Source organism: Danio rerio, chromosome 14 (assembly GCF_049306965.1).
Source record: "Danio rerio strain Tuebingen ecotype United States chromosome 14, GRCz12tu, whole genome shotgun sequence".
Classification (NCBI taxonomy): domain Eukaryota; kingdom Metazoa; phylum Chordata; class Actinopteri; order Cypriniformes; family Danionidae; genus Danio; species Danio rerio.
The window spans coordinates 18815218-18842601 of record NC_133189.1 but is presented as its reverse complement, the minus strand read 5'-3'; the positions used below and the strand labels follow the sequence as shown (position 1 = coordinate 18842601).

Here is a 27384-nt window from a genome sequence, read left to right as displayed (position 1 = left end):
GAAAGATTTTTCAGCTCGAAATTGAATCAAAAATTCATCAAGAAGCTATGTGTGAAGTTGAATATTTGGACACTCAACCTCTAGTAGGTTCCTACCAGTTGATGAATCAGATTAAAATGTCTGGATGAACTGATCTGAGATCGCTGCGTATGTTGTAAAGCACAGATCTATAAATCTTCGAAATCATGATCAGCAATGCAACGATTGGCTGACTGCACAGCAGCGTAATGACATCATCTGATTAATATTCAATTATCCATGCGAGTAAAATTACATAATATTGCAGTAAACCGTTTGTTAAATATGATACGCAATACCTTTACACCTTGTTGTGGGCTGCATGCTTGGCCCTTTCATCTGTCAAGAACAATTTATTTAGTTTTACAGTTTGAGTGGATTTTCCTTATTATAGTAGCCATAGTAGTATTATTGTAGCCGTTTTTTTTTTTAAACACTGTAAAGAATAACTGGATGTTTACAAAAGCATTTTGATATTGGTAAAGCTGTCTGGAACTTTTGTGAAGCATCAAATCACTATCATATTAACTGTCAAAATATGTTCATGACTGCATAAATGTATTATTGCTTTTAAAAGAAAGTCACATTGTGCATGTCTATTATCTTACACAAATTGTACTGAAGCAATCTAAAAAGTTCATATCAATAAGTTTTCTCTTTGCACCACCAGGTGGCAGTCTTAGTACTTTCATTTTGGAGTGCAGATTGCATAAGTTTTATTAATATATTTATTCTTTAATTCTTTTTTATATATATATATATATATATATATATATATATATATATATATATATGATTCACATTTATGCATCCAATATTTAAAAAAATTGGTTGTTGTTTTTTTAAACTTACTGTTGCTGACTTTTGTTCACAATTTGATCTAGCAGTTCATTCCACTCAACGAAATAGGTAAAAGTAAAGTATTCATGATTTTTGCTGATATCGGATTTGTATCAGTATCGGTTCGTACTGAAGGCTGCAATATCGATATCGTATCGGTAGTTAATGTTGTATCGGGACATCCCTAGCGAATATAGCAGCAGTGAGGATGTAAGGATGTTGTTAGAGGGCTATTTGGTTTAGTTTCTAGTGTATCCCAGCCACTAGCTCCCCATCTGAACATTTTTTTTTTTTTTTAGCATAGGGGGTACTATATTCATTCAACTTCACAGTTTGTAATGGTGCAGCGAGGTTTACTATCATTATTATTGACCCTTTACAGATGTTGATCTATCTTTACCGTTGCACACACTTTGTAACATTTTTTTTACCAAGTTGAAGAGTTTCTTATTTTACACTTATTTTTATAAAGAGATCAGATATTTTGTTTAAATATCTCTGTGTAATCTTCACATTAAGTGCAATGTGTGGGTGGGAGGTGGTAGTGTTTCCGGTTATGTTGTGGTTCTGTGACTGGTGGTGTTGATTATGGTTAAATTATGACGGTTAAAGTAACTTGGGTTAATTTAAAATAAATTAAAATAAAATAAAATATTAATCTAACATTTTGGGTAGGTCTGTCACAATCAATATATCGGCTTATCGTGGAACACGTGTACATGTCCTCAATTTTTTGGGATGCAATATATATCGTCCTTGCATAAAAAAACTGTTTTAACTATGTTTTAGCTGATTGCGCAGCGCCTCTATGTCTACTGGAGGTGTAAGTATAGTATGGTTAAAAAAAACACTATGGTATGTACTAAAAATTACTATATTATAGTTTCATGTGTGCCTGACAGTTGAAAACACTTTTTTTCTAGTTCTTTTTAGCTTGGACATATATGTTAACGTTTATTATTGATATTTGTTTAGGATTTCCATTTTCACATTCTGATTAAAATGCCTTATTTTTTAAATAGTTAAAATGACTAATTAAATATTCTTAAAATATTTTTAAGGTATGATGTATTCTTTGGAAGAGAGTTATTGCATTGTGATAATATTATAGCAGGGCTCGAAATTGCGACCATTTTGGTCGCATATGCGCCCGAAATTTTATCTATGCGACCTTAAAATATATTTGGGAGCATTTCTGCGAGTGCTTAAAATTGTTATGTGCGACCAGTTTTTACTGTAAAATGTTCACCACATGCGTGGATTCAGGAGACATTCGCGCAGAATGCATCTGCACTTGCAACGCGAAACGCAGCGCTCGGGAATGGTTTAAAACTGTTGTCATGTCAACTTGCTGCAGTAAACAAATCCAAGTCCGTAATGCGTGCCCCGCCTTCACGCTCTTCTTATTGGCCCACTGCTCTAGCACTGAACGCGAATGATTGGTTAATATCAGTTGTCAATCACTCAGTCAGCGCTTCTGGCTTGGGATGACAGAGAGAGCTACTACCGCGACAAATTGTAAAGCGCTGAAGAGGAGAATGAAGATAACACTGACAGATTTTGTTTTAGAAACCATGACATCTAAAGTTATAAATACTGAAACGTCTTAGTAGTGATCATGTGCTAAATGTTAATCCACTATCTACACTTTTCCAAGAGTAGAAGACTTCCATTGGCTTCAAGTCCGCTATAAACAGTCTGTGGGATGGAGTTTTCAGGTAACTTAACTGTTTGCCACATCTAGCACGAGAGCTTCTGTTTAATCCTTCATATAATCGCCAGATGCTGTCCGCCATGCAAGGGACAGCTATATGTCAAATTGAACACCACGTACACCATCGCGAACGGGCTTGCATTAAGTAAACTAATATCGCTACTTATAAAAATAAACCGGTATTGCTATTAACATGTATGCATATAATAAGCTACAATATGTGTCAAAAGCATTAGTGCAATATCAGACAGCACTTGTGAGAACAGCAGAGTTATACCGTTAACAGATTCATTTAAGCAGTGCATGCAGGGCAGGTGAGCGCTCCGTGTATCTTTTGCTTACTCAGTTCTGTTATAAAAATCTATTTTCTTGTGATAACGGGATTTCGTTAAGACATATTTTCCTCACGCTTGCATTTATTTATATATATATATATATATATATATATATATATATATATATATATATATATATATATATATATATATATATATATATATATATATTGCTTGTTAGTTTGTTTAGTGTTGATTTCAAATACAATAAATATGTTTGTATAAAACTTGTAGTAACGGTGCTCAATTGGTGGGTGCGAGTAAATTTTGGCTGATGCGCCTAAATTTTTAAAGTTAGGAGCACCGGTGCTACCAAGCAAAAAGGTTAATTTCGAGCCCTGTATAGTGTCAAAATTGTCTTAAAATCACAATAATATTGTTTATCTCTCAATATATTTACTACTACAAACCACGACAGCCCTAATTCTGGGCTTTTTTTCTGTGTGTTTGGACGAGTTTTGGACTGTTTTTGGGCTGGAAAATTTAGCTATATCTTGCAGCACTGATTCCGATTGTGCACCCCTCTCACTCTTTCTTTTACCTCATTTGTTGTCATTTTACTCTCCCGTTAAAACAAAAAATATCAAAATATATATAATAATGCTTTTTTCATTAGTGATGATAGAAATTTATTTTGTTGCAGACTTGTTTGCCTAATAAACAAATACAGAAGATATACATCACAAGAAAAATGGAATGTTATTCCAATAATTTACCCCTAGATAATGGAGTCTTTACGCAATGATGGTGGAAGATCATATCTTCTAGTTTGTTTTTCCTCTGTAGTTTGAAAGCTCAGTGAAAGTCATTTGTTTGCAGTGATTTTTGTTTTGTTTTAGCTGCCATGGGGATGTGTTGTTATCAGAGGCTGTTGGCACCACTGTTTCAGGCGCACTAATCCTGAGTGTGTTAAGCTCATTAACACAACAGTCTGTGGGGTACACCGTCTGTGTTTAAACACACCAGTGTTACCCGTTTAAGGTTTTTATTTTAGTTTATTGATACCTTTGAGGAATGGACTGACAGCGCTCCAATACTCCACTCTTGAAGAGAATGACAGTAATCATATACTCTGGCTGGAGAGAGAAAAAGAGCAAGGTTTTGTGGGTATTATAATAGAGTGCTGTTGAGGTAATATTGGTCATTAGAGTTTTTATTTCCCCGTCTGTTCGCTGGCGCTAAATGATGCTTCAGATGAAATGCTGCTTATAGTCGATGTAGAAACAGTTGCTTTTCTATGTAAAGTGCAGGGTATTTAGGTGTGTGTTTGTGCCTGTTTTAAAATGTGTGCGTGGTTGCGTGTAATCTCACTGGATCTCATTGGGGTAAATCTTATTAAAGAAAAGGGGCTGATGCGGCAGAACTCCGCCTCTGATATTACCGCGGCGACTGGAGTCATGGGGACCCTGAGATGGCAACATGTCCACTGCAACCACAGGCCCCTTTTTACATCAGCCTGCACTGCTGTCTATGAGGACTGTGCACCGTGTTATGGGTACTGATATGGTAGAAGTGTGTCTGCAGGAGAAATAGCATTTGCTCTTAAGGAGATTGTCTGTGCTGCTTTTAGTGGGCAGAAATAGTGATGAAGTCCTGATGTTTTGTACTGAGAGCATTTTTGTGATGCAATATTATAATTATTTTTTATTCGATTCACATGTGGACAGTGTTGATATTAATTTCACATTTTATTTGAAGTGGGAGTTCATAAGCCCTTATAGTCATGACAAGGTTGAATGAGAGTTTATGCATGCTTATGACAAGTTTCATTAGCGCAGTTACAGTATTTCATTTTAAATGCAAATGTGACATTGTTTAAGGTGTCTTTAACTATTTTACATAAGTAAATCATAGCCTGTTTTTGTCATGATGGTTTACCAAGATAGCATATTTAGGCATAAAAAAATGGTCACAACCATGATTGGCATGAGGCAGTAATAATTGTGCCATGAATTTTGTAGTGGCTTATTTCTTGACTTAACTGAAGTGGTACAAATTGAATTTGTCGTCAGAAACAAGTACTGTTGAAGTCATTGTTTCCCAGTTTTCAGCATTCAAAATATCTCCTGTTGTGTTAAATAAAAAATGGAAGTCAAACATTTTTCAGTAATGAGTGAATAAATAACAGAATTTTCAATTTTGGAGGAACTATTCATTTAATGTAATACACATGGACAAAATGGCTTAAACTAATATGTAAAAAATATTCTATTGTTTCTTTAATGTTTGGATTTATAATATAACATGATTTTCTATAAATGTACATCAATTTTGCCACAATACTGTTAGTGATGTTAGTGATTTTTAGGATTTGTTTTATTGTCCATCCTTGCTACTAAGGTGGCTATAGCAGTGTGCCATGCCACATTTAAGTAAATGTTAAGCTGAAATAGATCAGAGACTTTTTCATGTTAAAGTTAAAAGCGCAAAGCTTTTTCCCAGGGTTCATACTATCATGAAGAACCTTGTAATGTTCCAGGCTTGGAAAGGTTGTGATAAGGTTGTGTACAGATAACAAATATCTGTACACATGAATATATTTTAAATGATGATATTGGGTAAATATCCTTCTCTTTTAGTGAGGTAAAAAGGCACCTCACAATCATTCATCGTAATTCAGGCAACATGTTGACTGCCTCTAAATACAGAGGTAAAAATCTGCTAGTGCCATGCTAATTTGGACTGTTTTTATAAGTCTTCTGAAGACACAAATCCAACATTTCAAAAATATCTTCACGTAGACTGCAAAAGAAAAGATAGCGTTTGTATGTGGTGAATGCATGTGCTCATTTATTTAGGCTTACTTTAGGACTGTGTATCAAAGCATTTATTTTGAAGTCTATTAATTCATCTGTATGTTTAATATGTAACCTATTGAAATCGCTGGCCTTTGGTTTCATCTTAACATACAAATTTAGATAAGATAAGATTAGAAGATAATTGTCAATGACACTCTCCTTCGCTGAAATGTCTCGGTGCATCACACTGCATTGACGATGCTTTTCATACATAATTAGATTTTTTTTTTTTTCAATAATGAATTATTTTTCAATACAATATTGTCCTTTAATACAAGCAGTAAGATATATAAATTGTACCTTTAGTTTATCTGCTCTAAGTATTTTTGTATGTATCAAACACAACTCCAATGCATGCACAGAAGACAACACAAGCATTTATAGCAAATAAACAATTGTAAATATTATCCCGCTCTATAATTCATCATTGTCTTCACTCGCTCAACAGAAAGGGCTGCGCTTGGCTTTAGAAATGAAAGCGATCTTCATCGATGAGTAATGCTGGAAGAACAGTCTATATGCACATAATACGCGGTTGGCAAGGGTAATCCGTAATAGAAACATTAGAGAATACTCGCACCTCAGGCTCGCCCGAGTCTGGATCCACAAGCATCACTTTAACAGCCAAGAGGAGAGGAAAAATTACCTCCCAAACAGGCCAATGCAGTGGGTCAAATGTCCAAAGTGTGTGTGAGAGAGGCAGAGATGGATTTTTCCTGCATCTCTCCCTAGTAGTGAAATAGCGGCTAGTGTGCTATGCCTTCTTCAGTGTCAACGTAGGACTTTTCAGCATACTCACAAGCAGATGAATTGTGCATAATTACCTACCTTTTAAGTAGTATGAGAGGTTTTAGTCGCCCTTGCCTCCTTCGCCATAGTATTCTGCGACATCTCGCATAGGAGGTAAATGACGTTAGTACGTAATAACCGGTTATGATCTCTTACTGAACCGATATTGAATTGTCCCCATCTGCATCGCGATGCACTGAAGAAACAATTAATTTTGACATCCCTACTTTAAAGTATACTAAATTTAATAGGTGATTGTAAGTACTCAAAATATCAGCTTTTTCTCTCCAAATGTTTTGAACTATACATCCTTTTTAAGTCCTTAAACTCATTCAAACTTGTGCTGGTAAATTTTAATTCCCTGCACAGTGGTTTGACGACATGGGTGTCTATTGCTATATACTTCATTTGTTTTTTGTTAAGTTTGGTCTCCATTACTTTTTAACAATGAGATGACCGCACAGACTAGTGTTGCCACCTTGTGGGCAAATGAATGAGTGCAAAAAAATTCTAAACGTGTATGTAAGCATCATAGATCTAAAAACCTATCAGAGTACCGTGCTGATTAAATTTGTCATGTTCGCACTGCATAAAACCAATGTATTTTCAGAAGAATTTAGTGGAATTATCAAAGCTAAGAGATCTAACTCAACATCACAAACCAACAAATCAGTTGCTCGACAACTGTCTGTACATCCTGACCGCCGTCTAATCGATTGTGCCTTTTTATTTGTAGACTATGGAGCTGAAGATGCGGTTATGCGTGGCGCTGCTCTCTCTGAGTCTGTGTCTGCTCCTCATGGGACCTGTGAGAGCGCAGGAGGAGGAGGCTGATGACATGGAGATGGACGTAGAAGATGCCATCGATGACATGCAGGAGGAAGATATCGAAGAAGAGGAACAAAAAGCCCCTGCCCCACCGTCAGCACCCACTGTAAGAGTGTTAGACATTTTACTTTCCTAGACAATATACTAGTTCAGTATTTGCTTTGTAAATATGGATGAACATGAAGCTCTGATTGGCTTTTGGGATGTTACGTGTAGAGATGGTCTGTAATTGGTTGAAGTTATTGGTCTAAAGAGTTGTTGGCAAGTTTTATTTCTTTTGTTAATGTGGAAGTCTTAATGAATGTTTTTATTTGTATTATTCTACATAGTTTTTGCTACGAAGATAAACCATGAAGCTGACATGTCTTTAAATAAGAAACGACATGAAATATTTGATCTACCAATCATTGATCACATCACTTACAAATGTGAAATTCAGTTAGGATTTATTCTGACTTGTGTTTTGAACCCATTGGACTTTAATTCTTCCCTAAAGCACATTTTGTTCTGTGAGGTTAACCATTGTTAAATTTAAAATAGTCTTGCACTTGAGTAACTAGGTTAACGTTGTCCCCAAACGTCTTTTGTTGAAGGTGACATATAAAGCTCCAGAGCCGATGGGAGAGCACTACTTCGCTGAGGCGTTTGATAAAGGAACACTTCAGGGGTAAGACATCTGTAAAATCATTTTTATAGATCGTGTGCAGAAAATATTATCTTTTGAGGGAAATAAATGAAAACAAAACTCCCAACGTATTCCTGTTTTACGTTTTAATTTCAATAGCTTCTGAAAATCCTAAGAGAGCCATATATTGATAAATTACTTTGTGGTGATAGGTTTTTTTTTACATTAAGTTATGATTGAACTGCCTCTTGTTACTGTTATAAAAAAAGTTTGATAACAAGCAGGAAATGTTCATGGGCCAATGACATCACCACACTGAAATGGTCTGTAGCCCTAAATTGTTATAGTTTTTGTTTGTTTGTTTTGTTTATTTAATTATTTTTATGATATCATATTATTGTATTTCTTTTTGCTTTTAGTATAGCTCAGGCTGTTTTATCTAAATCTAATAAAACACTGCTTCGTTTCCTTTACAGTCCAAAGAAATGCACTATAGGTCAATTGGATGAACTAATTGAGCGTAGTGTATGGGTGTTTCCCTTTACTGAGTTGCAGCTGGAAGGGCATCCGCTGTGTAAAACATATGTCGGACTAGTTGGCGGTTCATTCCACTGTGGCAACTTTTGATAAATAAGGGACTAAGCCGAAGGAAAATAATTTATATGACACTAATGTGTTGAGCCTACAAAGGTTGATATGTAGTTGGTAAAGTTTTTGTCATTTTTTTGTTTTAATATTTCGTAGGATGTTATCTAAAAAATAAATAAATAAACCTAGCTGCCCCGACAGCATCTGACAGAGCTGTGAAGTGAGCAATGTTTTGCTCAGTCTCTCTCACACATAGATCCATAGACGCGTCTTTTAAACTTGACAACTCACTGCTGTTTCTTAGGGGTGTAACGATTTATCGTTGTACGATTTATTGCGATGCAAAAATGTCACAATATGCATCGTGGCGTTATGACTATTTGATTACGATATGACGTCCGTTTTCTCTTATTAGTTGAGCTGTTTGCACGTGAGCTACGTTCCACCTGCTGTCGCACGTGAGTTCAGATTGCAGCAGCAGTAATGTTAGCAGACTAAGATGAGTGGAGCTGAAATAGAAGATGGCCCATCCTCTCAAAATCAGACGTCTGGCAACATTTCGGTTGTACAGTCATTGCTTTAGACTCGTCTGCTTTTTGACACGCATACTGGGTCAAACATAGCAGTACATAAAGTTTTAAAGTCTTCACAGTGATTTACATACTTTGCACAGCGACATGGAAACCTTCTAATGGTGTTGAAAGAGTCACATACTGTATTTATAAGGTACAATTCACCCTAAAATATCATTATGTCTTCATATAATGATGTATTGGCGGACGCAAAATCACACATGACGTGAGCTGACCGTGAGGGCTAACTATGAAAGACGCGCGTATGGCAAGCCGTTTTAGCATTTAAACTCTTGTTCTGACTATCCATAAATATATTTAGAGATATCTCTAATTATATTTTGACTAGTCATAATTATAATTCGACTAGTCAGAATGACAATTAGAGATATCTGCAATTACAATTGTATCAGTACGAAATCAGATTGGAGATATCTGCAAATATATTATGACTAGTCATATTCCTCCATTGACTTCCTTTGAAAAATATTTGCAGATATCTCTAAATGAGTTTTGACTAGTCACAATTGTAATTAGAGATATCTCTAAATGAATTTAATTAAATATGAATTAAATACCTGGAAATGTGGAATTTTTTTTGCACACACAAAAAACGCAAGTGACCAAGCAAAGCCTTAAGCTCTTACTGTTAAATTCAATTGAATAGAAAGCTTATTTTTTTGCACCTTTACTTAAATTGTTCCTTAATTTTGTCTCTGTCATTTCAATAATATTTTTTAAGAAGTTTTTTAATTGTTTTATTTTCCAGAGACAGGCCTGTTTAATTTATTTTCTTAAAGAAGGTTCAGTTTAACAAGTTGAAACAAAATAGTTTACTTGGTAAAATTTGCATTTCAGTTTAATTTTAAATTTTTATTCCAAATATCGTGATACATATCGAATCGTGAACATTATATCGTGATACACATCGTATCGTGAGCTGAGTGTATCGTTACACCCCTAATGTTTCTTAAATGTTGTATAGGGCCTGCTAAAGTCTGACTGAAGTGTGTAAAGATTATAATGTGTTATTGAAACAACATCTTCAAGGAGAACGCAGCAAAGAAATGTAACTTATTAAATTAAAACTAAGGATTATTTTATGCCACACCCTTACGGCTGATTTATACTTCTGCGTCAAGCGCACGCGTATGCTATGGCGCTGCCTATGCATGAATGCATAGCCCTCGCCGTTGCTGACTCACACCTCTCAAAAAATGAGACGTGTAGTGCAAGCTCTGTGATTGGTCGGCTTGGAAGCGCTGACGAGTGTGGGCGGGACCAAGAGCTCAGCGAGTCAGTTGGAGTGATTGATTCAACAAGGTACTGGAAATTTTCCTCTGAGATTTTGTTCCATATTGGCATGATAGCATCACGCAGTTGCTGCAGATTTGTCGGCTGCACATCCAGGATGTGAATCTTCTGCTCTACCACATCCCAGAGGAAGCCTCGCTTTGGCACGATTAGGCCCCAGAAGTGATCTTTGAAACATGACTGGACCTGGCTCCTGGCTTTAATTCCAGTCTTTATCATCACAAAATCCTTCAATAATTATTTCAATATGCTTATTTGCTGATCAAGAAGCATTTATTATACAAGTTAATTGTTAAATGTTTTCTTGTAAACCTGGATACATTTTAGGACTCTTTGAATACATTAGTTAAAAACTATTTATTAGCACTTATTTAAATGGGCATTTTTTAGAATTATAAATGTTAATAATACTGTCAGTTTTGGTTTGGAGTCTTTGGTTTCCAAAGCATTGTCTTTCTCCTCTCTTTCTAGATGGGTTTTATCTCAGGCCAAGAAGGATGGCATCGATGAAGACATTGCCAAATATGACGGTCAGTTCAACATGTCATGAATCTAATACGTCATAATAGCAAATGATAAAATTACAAAAATGTTTGATTTTTGAATACTGAATTATTTGTTCTGTATATAAAAAACAAAGCTGTAGTCATTAACTTGTAGTTTGAAATTAAAATATCAATTACAGAGTTTTTTTACTTATGCATTCTTGTTATATATTATGTTGTGGTTTTGCTAGATAATAGTTTGAACTAATTAAGTTGCTTTCAAAATTCAAAACCTAAGCACATTTGATATAAGGGTGTTTAGTCATAAGGTTGTGGTGTGTTGTTTCGTGTAGGTAAATGGGAGGTTGAGGAGATGCAGGACTCTAAACTTCCAGGAGACAAAGGTCTGGTGTTGAAATCCAAAGCCAAGCACCATGCCATCTCTGCCCTCCTACTGCGACCTTTTACCTTTGACACCAAACCACTCATTGTCCAGTGAGTATTCATGTCTGCTCTTACTATGAGTGCTTTGTGCAGATATCATAAGGATAAATGGAGCAATACACTTGTGTGTTTTCAAGTAGTCATTCATACTACATTTGTAGTCAACTTTGTCATATCAGAACTCAAGATTATAATATAGCCACATAATACTCATATAATCTAAAAACATTGATGTTGAAGTAATGATAAAATATATGACAGTAACCCTCAATGTTTCCTCAGGTATGAAGTAAACTTCCAGACTGGAATTGACTGTGGTGGGGCTTATGTTAAACTGCTGTCTCAGACTCCTGACCTCGACCTGGTAAGATGGTTTATATATTAGTTGTGCTGATTGTGATGTAAATCCGAGTAGTAGCTATTACCTGCCTTTAATACCTTGATCTACAAACAAAAACCTTCAGATTATTTGACATCAGTGTAAAGACTTGCTTTTTTCCATGAGATATTATTTAGGCTATGTCCAACTGATTTGAGTAAATGAATGAATCTATTGTGGGTTTTTTCTTTTGTGGTTTCTAAAAGTTTTTTCATCCATACACTGATTTCAAGAAATGTCTACGTTCAGATGGAAAAGTGAAAACTGGGTTAAAATGATGTGATGTGTGTGTCACACTTATATGTGGTCCTGTAAACAAACATTGACAGAGCTGCAGGATACACTAAAATAACAGAAGATTGCAGTCAAGCATTGCGTGAAGCGTGCGGAGTACAGACGTAAACAGGGCAACATGTTGGATTTAAAAATATCTGATGTGTGCTAAAAAACTTAGCAGCGCCTGCAGCACAAACACAGCTCTGTAATCTGCCATTGTTGTTGTTACTGGTTGTTAATTAAATCCATTTATAAATTAAAGAAATAATTATCATTATATTAATAGACATGATCAGGTAGTACATATGAGATGTAGAAGTGGCCACTCAAGACTTGCACAGACATATATATAAAAGGGAAGAGAAATTTGTGACTAGTGTAAGAATGTTTTGAAGATAAAACATTATAATAGAATGTACAGTTTTAGATTATATTATAGAGCGTTTTTATTCAGGAAATATTTTAGGGGAAATGTTTAAAAAGCTGTCTTGAAAGCTGTCTTGGCTTGTTTACAGTATTTATGATTAATCGGATTTAAACAACTTCTAAAAGTTTGGAATATTAGAATATTTACTAGAACTGTTGCCATGAATATAGCCAATGCTGATGATATCATATTAAAACATTAAATGAATAAGTTACTGGTTGTTACATAGTGGTTCCTCCTGGTCATGTGATATTCCAAAAAATAGCATTTTGCCCATCTACACTCAACGGCCACTTTATTAGGTTCACCTTACTAGTACCGGGTTGGACCCTCTTTTGCCTTCAGAACTTAATCTAATTAACTTAATCCTTCATGGCAAAGATTCCACAAGGTAGTGGAAATATTCCTCAGAGATTTTGGTCCATATTGACATGATAGCATCATGCAGTTGCTGCAGATTTGTCGGCTGCACATCCATGATGCGAATCTCCTGTTCCACCACATCCCAAAGGTGCTCTATTGGATTGAGATCTGGTGACTCTGGAGGCCATTTGAGTACAGTGAACTTATTTTCATGTTCAAGAAACCAGTCGGAGATGAATAGTGCTTTATGACATGGTGCGTTATCCTGCTGAAAGTACCCATTAGAAGATGGGTACACTGGTCATAAAGGAGTGGATTTGGTCCACAGAGATACTCGGGTATTCTTAGGCGTTGACACAATGCTTAATTAGTACTAATCAGCCCAAAGTGTGCCAAGAAAATATCCACCACACTATTACACCACCACCAGCCTGAATTGTTGATACAAGGCAGGGTGGATCCATGCTTTCATGTTGTTGAAGCCAAATTCTGGCCCTACCATCCGAATGTTAAAGCAGAAAACAAGACTTATCAGAGAAGACAATGTTTTTCCAATCTTCTATTGTCCAATTTTGATGAGCCAATGTGAATTGTAGCCTCTGTCTCCTGTTCTTAGCTGACAGGGAGCACACGGTGTGGTCTTCTGCTGCTATAGCCCATCTGCCTCAATGTGGACTTGTTGTGAGTTCAGAGATGCTCTTCTGCAGACCTCTGTTGTAAGGACTGGTTATTTTAGATAATGTTGCTTTTCTCTCAGCTCAAACCATTCTGACCATTCTCTTTTCACCTCTGGCATCAACAAGGCAATTGCGCCCACAGAACTGCCACTCACTGGATAGTTTCTTTTTTGGACCATTTTGTGTAAACCCTGGAGATGGCTCTGTCAGGTTCCATGCCACAACCATGCCACGTTCAAAGTCACTTAAATCACGTTTTTTCCATTCTGATGCTTGGTTTAAACTGCAGCAGATCGTCTTGACCATGTTTACATGCCTAAATGCATTGATTTGCTGCCATGTAATTGGCTGATTAGAAATTTGCGTTAACGAGCAGTTGGACAGGTGTACCTAATAAAGTGGCCAGTAAGTGTACATTACTACTTGATTAAGTGACTGCGGCTTTTAAAGATTTTTCCACATTGTAACCTGCAAGTCAAAAAGTTCATTTCAGGACACTGACAAAGTCAGTGTTGTGTAAACGAAAGGCCAAAGCGATATTAAAATTTAACGGACTGACCTTAGTCTATTACTGTTTGGACAGGGCCGTAGGGAAGATTCTTCTCTGGCACTGTACAAAAGTTTTATAAACTTACAACCTTTTGCAGGAAGTGGAGACCCAGCTTTTCCTTGCTGTTATTTTATTTGTTAAATGGTATAATATGGGCACAATAACATGTTTCCATTGTTTATGTGTGGCCTCAACTCTTTCTTTCCTGTCTGTCCTCACAGGAGGAGTTTGTGGACAAGACTCCATACACCATCATGTTTGGGCCTGATAAGTGTGGTGAAGATTACAAACTGCACTTCATCTTCAGACACAAGAACCCCAAAACGGGCGAGTTTGAGGAGAAACATGCTAAGAAACCTGACTCAGACCTTCGCTCATACTACACCGACAAGAAGACGCACCTCTACACACTGGGTAACTACAGATCTCAAAAGAGCTTTATTCAAGGTTCTTCGTATAATTTCTTTTCATAAGAATTATTGCTCCAAAGCAGCTTAATAAAAGCACTTTATTACATTACAATCAAAATCAAGAAAAATTAGAGGTGTAACAATACACTCAAGTCACGATTCAATACAGATCTCATTATTGAACTCACTAATTGTTATTATTTTGATATGTATGCTAAAGTATGTTTAGAAACAATAATATTAAAATATGCATGCTAAAATTCTAAATTGTGTATACATTTTGGGTTGTTGGATTTAAATCATTTCCTTAATAGCCATGTTTCCATTCAAAGGTGCAAATTAAATTTATGCCCAAACGTGTGTATCGCATAAAAGACACGCAAATAAAACGGCGTTTCCATCCAATCAGTCAAAGAGAACAAAATTGTCACTTCTTAAATAACTGACACCAAGTACCAAGTAAAACCAGAATTTGCTGTGGTAGAAGCTGTGTCAGTCTTTTCTTTATTTAATAAATGACTTTCACCTCAGAAGACGATGCCAACACTTAATGAATGTGTGGTGGCGTTTGAAGGTGTGAGACGCAGAGCACAGATGCTCTTGACAGTTCTGGAGGTCATTAATAATATAATAACACTAATACTGAAATGGTTAAGGTGTTTTAGATTGACCCAAACAACATTTCAAATGCTTTACAATGAGCTCAGCCTGATGATTTGTCCATTCACACATATTTTTACCATCACATGATCTCTTATAATAAAACCACATGACTTTTTTTTTTCTAATCCGTAAACTGGAATTTATTTGGTAAAAGTGTTTTCATCATAGTTTGCGCATCTTTTCTTATCGAATAAAGTTTAACCTACTCAGTTATGCGCATATGGTTTAAACGTGCATTTTCAAAATGTATGCGCATCTTGGCGTTTTCATCAACTGATTTACATATTTTACAAATCAATAGACATTTTTATTGTTAAATCAGGTATTTGTTATTAGCAGATGACCTTTTTGTGTTAAGCATTAAATTCAAAGTTATATGAAGTAATAGGTTAGTTGGTCTGCCACTATATAAACATTCATACTTCTACTGTGAATAAAGAATTTCAGTGAATCTGCAGAAAAGCAGCACGATGCAACTCCGTTCACTATTAAAGAATAAAGCATCTAAAATGCTTGTTTAATTATCTCTCATAATTACTACTCACTGCCTCCTGAAGATTTACTGAGTTCTCTTGAAGCAAAACGATTGACTTGTCCAACAAACTGAATGCTTTTTACTTTATTAATTGTTATTCACAGCCTAGAAAGACAACCTTGAGCACATACACTAAAGTTTGCACAAATGCAAGTGTCTTATTGCATAATGGCATATCCACGTCACCTCTCTTTATGGTAAACAAAACCAAAGGTGTCAGCTCATGTGAAGATGTGCATGCGAATGTTTTATGAAGACATAATTGTCATTTTTGGGTCAATTCTACCCTATAAATACAATAACCTGACTCCTGGATAAAGTAAACACTGTATCATGAATCACACAGTTTATATTAGCAATACAGATTGTCCCATTTTTATGTCGTGATTTCAATATTACAATGTACTGTTAAGTACTTGAGAAAAAAAGTTGAGCTTTAACAGATAACAGGCTGTTATCAAAATCTATAGTAAAGGTAAATCATTGTAAAACAAATTCAACTTATAAGGTACTAGGGTTTTCAAAAGTATCGACTTTGGTACTAATCAGTAATAAAATTTAAAAAATGTCCATTTCCTGCACATTTGAGCACATTCTTAAACACTTGGTGAACAGCGGTGAAGATTGGAAAACCTATGACCTTCACGGCCAATCACAGTCATATCTGTTGAACACAAAGGCCAATCAGCTGTGTTTATGAATGCGCTTAAGATTGTGCAAATGTTAGTGGGAACAGCAGTTTTTTTAAATTTCAGTATCGATACTTTTGACAACTTTTTAAGGTGGTGTTTCTTAACCACGTTCCTGGTGGACCAGCAGCTCTGCACATTTCCATGTCTCCTTAATCAAACACACCTGATTCAGATCAATAGCTCATTAGCAGAGACTGAAAGACCTGTAATGGGTGACACAGACAAAGGAGACATCTGAAACATGCAGTGCTGGTGGTCCTCTAGGAACGTGGTTGAGAAACACTGCCCTAAAGCAGCGGTCACCAATCTCTGTCCTGGAGGGCTTGTGTCCCTGCAGGGTTTAGCTCCAACTTGCCTTAACACACCTGCCTGGATGTTTCAAGTATACCTAGTAAGACCTTGATTAGCTTGTTCAGGTGTTTGATTAGGGTTGGAGCTAAAATCTGCTGGACACCGGCCCTCCAGGAACAAGTTTGGTGACGGCTGCCCTAAAGGATTGGTAAAAGCATCCACTTTGTTACCAATTGATACAGAAATTTTGCAAACTTCAATTTCCCGCTAACATTTAAGCAATGTTGAGCACATTCTTAAACGCTGCCGATTGGTCATTGCGTTCATTGCTCAACAAATTGCTCAACTTTTCATAGAATAGTGGTTTTGTTACATACACCTGTACTGAATTAAAACATCTCATGTCCTACTGAAACTTATTTGGCCGTTGCTTTCAATTTTCACAATTAATGTACACTTCATTATACGTGACCATAAAGTCTGTTTCATAAAAGCACAACAGAATGGCCTTCATAGACGGGTTATTTTAGGTGGTGTGAAAATTAGACGGGTGATTTCATTACTGTTTATCTCTTTGTTCTCCTGCAGTGTTGAACCCTGATAACACTTTTGAGATCCTGATCGACCAGACTGTGGTGAACAGCGGCAGCCTCTTGAATGATGTGACTCCCCCTGTCAATCCTCCTGCCGAGATCGAGGATCCCGATGACCATAAACCTGAAGATTGGGATGAGCGACCCAAGATCCAGGACCCAGATGCTGTGAAACCCGAGGATTGGTGAGGCGGAGTGTCTTCATGTTTCTGTGCTGTGCCCAATATCCTCACTTTTTGTCCATATTCTTATTGTTTGATGTGTTTGTGATTCAGGGATGAAGATGCACCTGCTAAGATTGCGGATGAAGATGCAGTGAAACCTGATGGCTGGTTGGACGATGAGCCCGAGTACATTAGTGATCCTGATGCCGTCAAGCCAGAGGACTGGTAATGCATTTTACATTAAAATCACCAATAATCCTGGTTTGCTAGAACTGTGGCAAAAACAATGCATCGCTGTTCTATCTTGAATCGTTTCTTATTGTTTTTAACAGCAGGTGGCGCTCTAGGATATTTTTTAACTGTACATTAAAATGCTCATGAAGAAGACACATTTTCCTAACTTTTATAAACAATTATTTTTGGTTCAAGTGATATTTGTAAGGAATTGAATGCAAACATAATAGCTGTTTATAAATCAAGACAGTATAGCGACACATTTATAAAATCTATTTAAAAAATAAGTTATCACAGCTCAGCTGTTACCTTTGTGTTTTTAATTTCATGCACATTTACTGAATATTCACACAAAATAAAGTTAACTTTTTTTATTTATAAATGCAATGTGAGAGAGAATAAATTAATAAGTAAAAAAGCTAATTTTTGCCATCACAATCAAATTTTAATGTATATAATCTCTCATTTTATAACCGCACAAGTGTTATTTAAATCGTCACCTTGGAATTATTATAAGGTTCTATCTGCATTCTGAATGATTTTGGGATATTGAGCTTCACAGTTTTTGCATTCCAATATAGCAGGCAGTATGTGTGTAACATTTGTTTTTGTTTTTTTAATAAAAAGTCTTATTGTTAACAACTTATAAAAAAAATCCCATACTGTAAATACAATGTCATTTTATAAGAATAGGTCTAACTCAATTTTGACAAAAGTGTCAGATAGAACCTTGTAATTCTAAGGTGACGAAATATTAGAATATTCTATATATAAAAGTTGAATATGTAGGATATCATGCTTAAATCTTTGTGGTCAATGACGAGATAAAAAAAAAAAAATATGTGGGTGAAAGATTAATTGACCAATTAGGACAATTTAATAAAAGCAATTTTTGTCATTATAATTAAATTGTAATATATGGAATCTCAATTTTCATAACTTCACTCAGAAATGAAGTTTGTTAGAAATATTCATGTTAAATATAAATATCTAATCAAAAGTTAAATATTTATGTTGTACGTCATACTTGATCTGGGCATATTTTTATTCATAAAAAGAAAAGTAAATTGTAAATATTGTAAAGTGAATCTATTTATTTGTATTGTTTTAAATAACTAACTTGTTTTACATAAGACATGGTTGAGAATGGTTTGTCATTTAGTGTAACATGTTTATGAATTGAAATAATATTTTATTAAATGCATTCGAATGAATGGCTCCAGATGCATGACTATCTGGCCTAGCGTTCTGTCGGTGCGGTGTTTACACTATAGAATTTGCTGACAACTTTGTCTTGGTCAACAAACTACGTTTTATAACCAAACGCACGAGAGAAATGGCATGGAAACAACGCCCAGTCACACAATATATATTTTAACAAATGTATATTTTCAATCAGAATACATTTCACACTGGATGATTTGAATCGCAGACAGGTCCAGATATTTAGCGTGCCAAATATCTGATGAGTGTCGGCAACTCATCGGCTAGTCTCTCAGATAGTGTCTTTAATAGTTCACACTGTGTGATTGTTACTCACACGAACAAGCACCGATTTGCCTGTGATTTCAGCCCTTTGGCTGCGATTATTCAACCTGTTGGAGAGTCAAAATCAGAGCTAAACTCATGCAGTCTGAACTCGGCATAAATGTGTAAATGTTTTACAATTTTTAAATAAATTGTATTGTTTTGGTGCTTGAAACCCTCAGTACAGTCACATAAAACAATGTGTAGTAAGTATTGGCTTCTGGATTTTTGCTAAATGTAATGTACGTATAGTTATTGAAGTCAAGTTATGTTAAGGGCCATTGAGACAGCCTACTTTTCCTAAGATGAAGAGAAGAGAATAGATGTAGTAATAATATTGTAGTATCTCTCTTTATCTGTGTACATAACATTATGCTTTATTTATGATGATGGTTTACTATTTACTTTTAAAGTCCACGATGCAAATGTTGTGCATTGTAATGTCATGCCACATCATCATAAAGAAGATTGTGTGCTTATAAGTTGTACTGCAGTAAAATAAGTCGACTTTAATGAAGAAATTAGGGCTCCTGGGGTGATGATCTAGATTTAATTTTGATAATTATAGCCAAGAGAGCAGCTAAAATAGCAATCTGTGGATCACATTGCGCGAGAGGTTTTCTACCTCCATTACATGTGTCTGTTTTGGTGTCTCAGGGATGAAGATATGGATGGTGAGTGGGAAGCACCTCAGATTCCAAATCCAGTCTGTGAAACAGCCCCCGGTTGCGGTGCTTGGGAGAGACCAATGATCGACAACCCCAACTACAAGGGCAAGTGGAAGTCACCAATGATTGACAACCCAAATTATCAGGTAACTAGATTTTATACTACTTTTATTTGACAGTATCATTGTAAGCAGAGTTTTAAGGATGTGTTATTAACGAGAATGCACTTTCTTGCTTGCTTTTGAACTGATCAATCAAGTCAATGCATTTTATTTATGTATTTTAAAAGTATGTGACTTGTTTTTTTATCTTCTACATGTTTATGAACTAGATGTTATATAGATGCATTTGTTTGTATTGCATGAAATTTATTGAATATAAATATAAAACCTTTTTTTTTTTGTAGTAGTATTAAGTTTATTTAATAGAGGGAATTCAAACCTAGCCAATGCTCACATTTAAGCTTTCATTTAAAAGCTAATTTGCAGCCCTAGTCTCTGGTTAGATGTTTTTTACATAATAAAACAGTTCAAGTATATTTAAAATATATTTTGAATAATGAGGCCTATGAATGAGACAATAACCGGCTTTAAGGTTTACTATGGTTTGAAAAAGTTAAGGTTTTAAAACTTTCAGTTATACCATTCCTGGGGTTTATGAAAGGTTTGTGTTTTTGAAACTAATGAAGATAGCTATGATAAACTTAGAAGTCGTGAATTGAAGTAAAAGTGTCGTTTTGTTTGTTTGTTTGTTAATCAGGGTGTGTGGAAGCCCAGGAAGATCCCAAACCCAGACTTCTTTGAGGACCTGCACCCCTTCCGTATGACTCCATTCAGCGCTGTCGGTCTGGAGCTCTGGTCCATGTCTTCTGATATCTTCTTTGACAACTTCTTCATCACTTCTGATCGTAACGTGGCGGAGCGATGGGCCAATGATGGCTGGGGTCTGAAGAAAGCTGCAGAGGGAGCCGCCGAGGTATGAAACAACTTGTTGTATCTTGCTCTTTTCTAATTCTCCATCAATCATGTGCTGTATCAGAAAGCTGAAGGTACAGTTGGTGGGCAGAAGAAATACACACAGAAAACAGACTTCTCAAACTCAAAAGCTACCAAATGAGTCCAAGGCACTCGAAAAATAACTGAAAATCAAAAAAAAATATATATACATTTCATCATATTTTTATGATTCACTTATCCAAAGAGCAGTGACGCATGAAGTACCCCTGAAGCACTTTTTGGTTTGATTTTTGTCTGCAAAAAATATTTTGTAAGATTGAAAACATAGTTAATTTACTGAAAGATGCTTTACAAATTAAAAGCAAATTTTTTTTTAAATAAACCAGCTTTTTCATGTTTATTAAATAAAATACACAAGGGAATGTAACTGTGGTGTACAAAAAGAAAACAAACAATACCGGAAATGATTAGTTGTCTGCATCTTTATTACTAATTCTTTATATATATATATATATATATATAAGTCTGGAAGTGCAAGTTCTGCAGCCAGATTATATTGTCTATACAAATTTTCATGTTCATGTTGTACCTGGCCAACTGTAATTCTAACTCCCATGTTGTAGATCCTGGGATGTGACTTTTGCATATTCACACACTGTGATATCAATGCTAAAGTAATAAATTGTGCAGGCCTAGTATTTATTCGTTTTTGTAAACCAATGAAGCCTTATTGTAGACTTTGACCAAAAAATATAATTAATAAACCAATAAGATCACAAATACGTTTGCTAGAACTTAACATGGAGAATGTTTGTTCTTCTCATTTTTATCTGTCCTGGACCTCTGTGACTTTGGCAATAATATGAGGACATGGTTGTGAAAATCTCTTTTTCCCATGTGTTGTTGTAAATAGTGGCATGTGTGAGTGGAGCATGGCTCTGTAAATCTGCTTCCACTTACACCTGATGACACAGCGGAGGCAGATCAGCTGATTCGTCCACAGGGCGTGGGCCTGCTGTTTCCTCATCAGCACAAGCACATGTAAACACACACGGATCCATCGTAACTCTTACACACGCACACACATTGAGACCACAGCTCTGTGTCCTTGACACAGCCCATGTGTGACCTCTTAATCTCTCCACTTTGGAAAATCTGAATATAGAGCATTATCTTGTTAGCCCATCTTTTTCCTTCTTTTTATCAGTTTTATTTTTACTTGATGGATTTTTTATGATGACTGTTAGTGACCATATATGCCTAATTAATTGATGTTATGAAACTTACACAGTTTAAAATAAAAAAAGAAAAGATTTTAAATGGTGACTGCCGTTTAATTGAATATAGATGTGAGAATGCACTCCGGAATGGTTTAATTCATGAATACAGACTTAAGGTGGATTTTAACCCTTTGACAAGTAGTTACACTGACATCAGGCCCTCTAGTTTTTTACCTATTTCCTTTTGTAATTTTTAATGTGATTTCTTATGATTTTAAAAATGTCTTTGTGGTGGTTAATCCCAGAAATTTGCATACAATTTAGCGATAAAAATATACAGTATATATAAATAAAATAAACGGTAGGGATTAAGCCAAAGGAAGATTGTTAAACTCTTTATTTTTCATCATTATTTTTCTGTTTATCAAATTTCACTCCTCGTTGCGTCTGACTTCATGTACCTCACTCAGGGTTTCTTTACTGCAATACACCTAAAATGCAGATTGTCGTAAAACTCATCAATGACAGGGAAGTGTTTTATCTCATCAATGGCAGGAAAAGCAAAATCATTTATTGATTTGATGCACATCATAATACCAGCCATACATGTAAAGCAAAAATAATGTCCTTCAATTCAGTCACATCAAGTAGCCGTCATCCTCGAACCGATTCCCATCGTTGAAAGCATCGCAAAAAAAGGGTCGTACACATTTTGCATTGGATTCAGCGATCGCAAAATTGTGAAAACTAGGCCGTTATGTTTAGTTTTCCCACAAGTACTTGTGCTGAGCCATCGTAGATCAAATACTATTATTAGTATCATATATAGTATTAATAAATACTAACATAATTAATTTTCTAAAAATTAAATATTTACACAAAACGTTCAAATCTAGTCATGGTAATGTGTCTATCCTTGTTGTGTTCCAAATTTAAAATGGCTATCAATTAGGGGTGCAACAATACACTCAGCTCACGATACAATGTGTATCACGATATAATGTTCATGATTCGATATGTATCACGATATTTGGAATAAAAATTGAAAATTAAACTGAAATGCAAATTTTATTTAAAAAAAAAATTTAAATACCAAGTAAACTATTTTTTATGTATTTCTTTTGTTTCAACGTGTTAAACTGAACCTTCTTTAAGAAAATAAATTAAACAGGCCTGTCTCTGGAAAATAAAACAATTTAAAAACTTCTTATAAAATATTATTAAAATTATTCAATTCAATTGAATTTAACAATAAGAGCTTAAGGCTTTGCTTGGTAACTTGCGTTTTTTGTGTGTGCAATCTACATTTCCAGGTAATCAGCAGTTCTATAAGATAATCCTGAACTGATGTATCTGTCTGAGAGGTTTTTATAGATGGCTGTCTTCGTGTTGGGCATGATGAGTGACAGGGTAGCCGTCTTTTCATTACACAGGACAGTCGTGGCTCTTTTCAGCAGTTTAGGCAGGTTTACTATTTCTTCGGCGTCGCTGATGTCGGCGCTATCAAGTGTATCATGTTGACGTGCATTTTTGTGTACCTCTGTACTCAAAAGAGTTCATGCTCGTCATAATCATAACTCTAAAATATGATATGATTATTTAAATAATGTGCACGCTTTCGGTTTCATTTCCACTGCTGTTCATACTTCCCACGCGGCTCCTGAACGATCACTCTTTTTCACAAACTGAATGTTGTTTACTACTTTATTACCCGTTAGTCACAACCTGCAGGTTCTGTTCACTGAAGCAGACGCGCGCGCGTCTATCATAGTCCGCCCTCTGTAGTAACAGCTCACGGTCAGCTCACGTCATGTGTGATTTTGCGGCTGCCAATACATCCTTATATGAAAACAGAATGATATTTTAGGGTGAATTGTACCTTATAAATACAGTATGTGACTTTCAACACCATTAGGAGGTATCCATGTTGCTGTGCAAAGTATGTAAATCACTGTGAAGACTTTAAAACTTAGGCTATGTTTGTCCCATGACTGTACAACCGAAATGTTGCCAGATGTCTGATTTTGAGAGGATGGGCCATCCTCTATTTCAACTCCACTCATCTTGGTCTGTTAACATTACTGCTGCTGCAATCTGAACTCGTGTGCGACAGCAGGTGGAACGTAGCTCACGTGCAAACAGCTCAACTAATAAGAGAAAACGGACGTCATATCGTAATCAAATAGTCATAACGCCACGATGCATATTGTGACATTTTTGCATCGCAATGAATCGTACAACGATTAATCGTTACACCCCTACTATCAAAGAATTCTATTCTCTTGAGAGATTTTCAACATTGTACCAAAATAACTTCCAGGAGACACCCAAACTATTATAATGTCTTCAGTTCTGTCACAAATCTATTTTTGTCAAAGATACTGTGACAAAACAAACATTTTGAATCTTGACATTTACACCTTTACAATAATATGCATTTTTTTGTTCAAGATTGGGAGACACAGTAAATGTTGTGATATTAAACTTGATACTGGCCATTATGAGAGAGCTGATAAAAGCGGAGAGTTGTGAAGCTATTGAATGACAATTAAGGCAAGTAAAACAATTATTCCAGAATCAATTGAAGGAATGAAGTACTAACAATTTTATTAATCCTTTAAAATGTTCTCAAATAATTGTAATAATTTCTAAATTTAAGATTTCTTATTTATTAATTTCTAAAAATAAGTTTTTTTTTTTTTGTTAAACATTGTTGCACAACTATCAAAATTAACATGAAAGAGAATTTATATTGCTCCTTTAAAAAAACGCTTTTAATAATAATTGTATTGTTATTACTACTATGAAATGTTTATTATAAAATTCAATAGCAATACGTCACAATTTCCTGTAAAATGACTCTCTGAGCAGCTCTGGAGATTAAATATTGTGTCTGTGACTTTTTAAAATTTTCCGTTTTTCAATAGCAGTCTCTGCGTTTTAATATTCCAGACACTAGTCAATATCACAATCTGATTAAGTGTGCAGTCCAGCCATTAAATTATTAATACTAAATTTGCCAAAAATCTGTGCAATTTTCTTATACTGCAAATGTAATTTTGCAGCTCAGTTCCATGATTGCAAAATATTGATGGAGCTCTGTGATGCACCATGTAAATAAGACTCCCAGTCAGAAAGATATCGTATGACTGCACTGCAGGGGTGAAACACTGAGCTTTGATTTGTATGCTACGAAAATCAGATCTTATGGCAAACCTTGTTCCAGAGCCTGTGCTCAGATGTGGTCTTCTTTTTAGATTGTCATGTTTTTTCTTGTTGTCTTCAAAGACATGATGGCTAGGCAGCGATGGGTCCTTTTTTCAGAAGTCAGTCTGCGTGGGGTTTCTCTCCGAGCGTGTTGCAGATCACAAGAGAACGTCGCTGACTTTGTCGGTGATCTGGGAGGCACCACTGATCGCCGTGTACTCTGGGATTAGCTGTGTTTTGGACTGCTTTCATGAGAATTCCTACTGTGCAAATGCCTTTTTCCCCAAAGGTGGATTCCAGACATGCCTTGAATGCTAAACTGGAGGACTAGCTCTGTGCCTGTCTAAAGAACCTAATAGAAGCCAGTGGCTTTTTGTCTGAGTGTTTTACTGTTTTGATTGTGGTCTGTTTAATCGGCCATGATGGCTTTGTCACAGCAACATCAAAGCCAGGCTTTCGGAACTAATAGAGGCCTTTTTTCTCAGAGCTGAGATGTGCATCAAATCTCTGAATGAATGAAACATTTGTACTCAATTTATTTTCACTTTTAGTACAATTAAAGATTTGAATAAGGTATAATGGTAACGCTTTTATAGCAGACATTTCTTAATGTGAAACAAATAAATTAATTTGACTGCCAAATCATGTCTATAATGGAGTGGTACGGTACTGTTTGATACTCTTTTATGGACGTTTCCACTGTCAAAAGGTACCTAAAAGTAAACCATACCACTTTTTGTGTACCCTTCCCAATTAGTACCTAGCAAAACAAAAGGGTACCAAAAAGCAGAGCAAGACTCACAGCTGAACGCTATTGGTTTACAGACAAATGTCACTAGCGCGTACACAAGCCAGGAGAATGAAAGCAAAGAAAGTGCCACTTTTAAATACAGAGCAAAGACATTACATCGTAATAATATATACATATAATAATGAGCCGTGGTTGACCTGAGCTCAAACAAACATTGTCATCGTCTTGAACAGCCACAATGTCAAGAAGATAAACCTGTTGTCCTATTGTTTACGATGCCGTATAAAAATGCGAGTGGTTTCACTTTCTCCAGAGAGCTTGCAGTCGCTTGCCGCACTACTATATTTGAAATTACAAACTTCTTGAGCTGATGATAATAACGTGCGCATGATTATTAAAGTGCTTCTGACATCTGGGGCCTGTTTCAGTAAGGAGGTTCAAACAACTCAGAGTTTAAACTTGAACTCTGAGTTGATTTACCGAGAGATTAAAAACTCTGAGTTTTCGGTTTTAGAACAGCCGATCTGAGTTGGTTCAATCAACTTTGAGTAGACCAACTCAGAGTTAAGCGCGCGCACCGTGACTATAAAAAGGCATTATCAATGGAGTGCAGACATTACGAGTGACTACGGCAACATCTTAAAAAAAAGAGATCAGCATTTCTTTTTCAAGCTGAACTTGATGTTCTCATGCAAAGTTATAGCAAATATGAGTGTATATATTTAAAATAAAGCAAACATCAGTGAAACAGAAACAGCGAGGAAAAACAGCTGCTCAAGTTAATGCGTAATTTTTAATTTTAAGTATTTAAACATTTTAAGTATAATAAAATAAGTAATGTAATGTGTGACGTTTATACTTTTTTCTAAACTTTTATACACTTTTATCAGTTTTAATAGATTTAACAGCGCACTTGTTCTGTGTCTGCCTTTTTATTGATCGAGTGATAGAGGTTGATATAACATTAAGAAGGTAAGCAGTAATAAAATAATTTTTAGACAGAATAGTAATCCCATTAAACTAGTAACAGTGCATGTCAAAGGTTAAGCTAATTATTTTTAGAAAAAAAGGACAAGCCTCGTACGTGACTTTGTTCTGTGTGTGACAAAAATGTAGGCAATAGCTGTGTTTTCATCAAAATATAGGCTATTACATAAATTTTTGCAAAACTGGAATAATGCCTAAAAATAAAGCAGCGTTTTTATCCAAAGAGTCGAAGAGAACACAATCGTCACTTCCTGATTAACTTGCGCCAAATATCAACAGTAAAAACAGAATTTACTGCGGCAGAAGAAGCTGCATCAATGATTTTTTATTTAATTGTACCTGAGCCTCAGAAGACAATTGACACAATGAACACGTGGGGGCGTTTGAAGCCAGACGCAGAGATCTTGACACGCTCCAGACGCTCGGAGGTAATTAATAATATACACTAATAATAAAACAGTAAA

The 27384-nt window shown here is 35.6% G+C and overlaps 1 protein-coding gene across 1 annotated transcript in view; it reads left to right on the top strand.

Moving 5' to 3' along the window:
• canx (calnexin) overlaps positions 1–27384 on the top strand; it is a 44183-nt gene that overhangs the window by 8782 nt on the left and 8017 nt on the right. Inside the window, 10 exon segments of the mRNA NM_213448.1 lie at positions 7231–7428; positions 7916–7989; positions 10893–10951; positions 11260–11401; positions 11633–11714; positions 14244–14436; positions 17202–17391; positions 17482–17595; positions 19789–19945; positions 20559–20774. Of these exon segments, the coding sequence (NP_998613.1) occupies positions 7234–7428; positions 7916–7989; positions 10893–10951; positions 11260–11401; positions 11633–11714; positions 14244–14436; positions 17202–17391; positions 17482–17595; positions 19789–19945; positions 20559–20774 (1422 nt within the window). The 5' untranslated portion in view covers positions 7231–7233.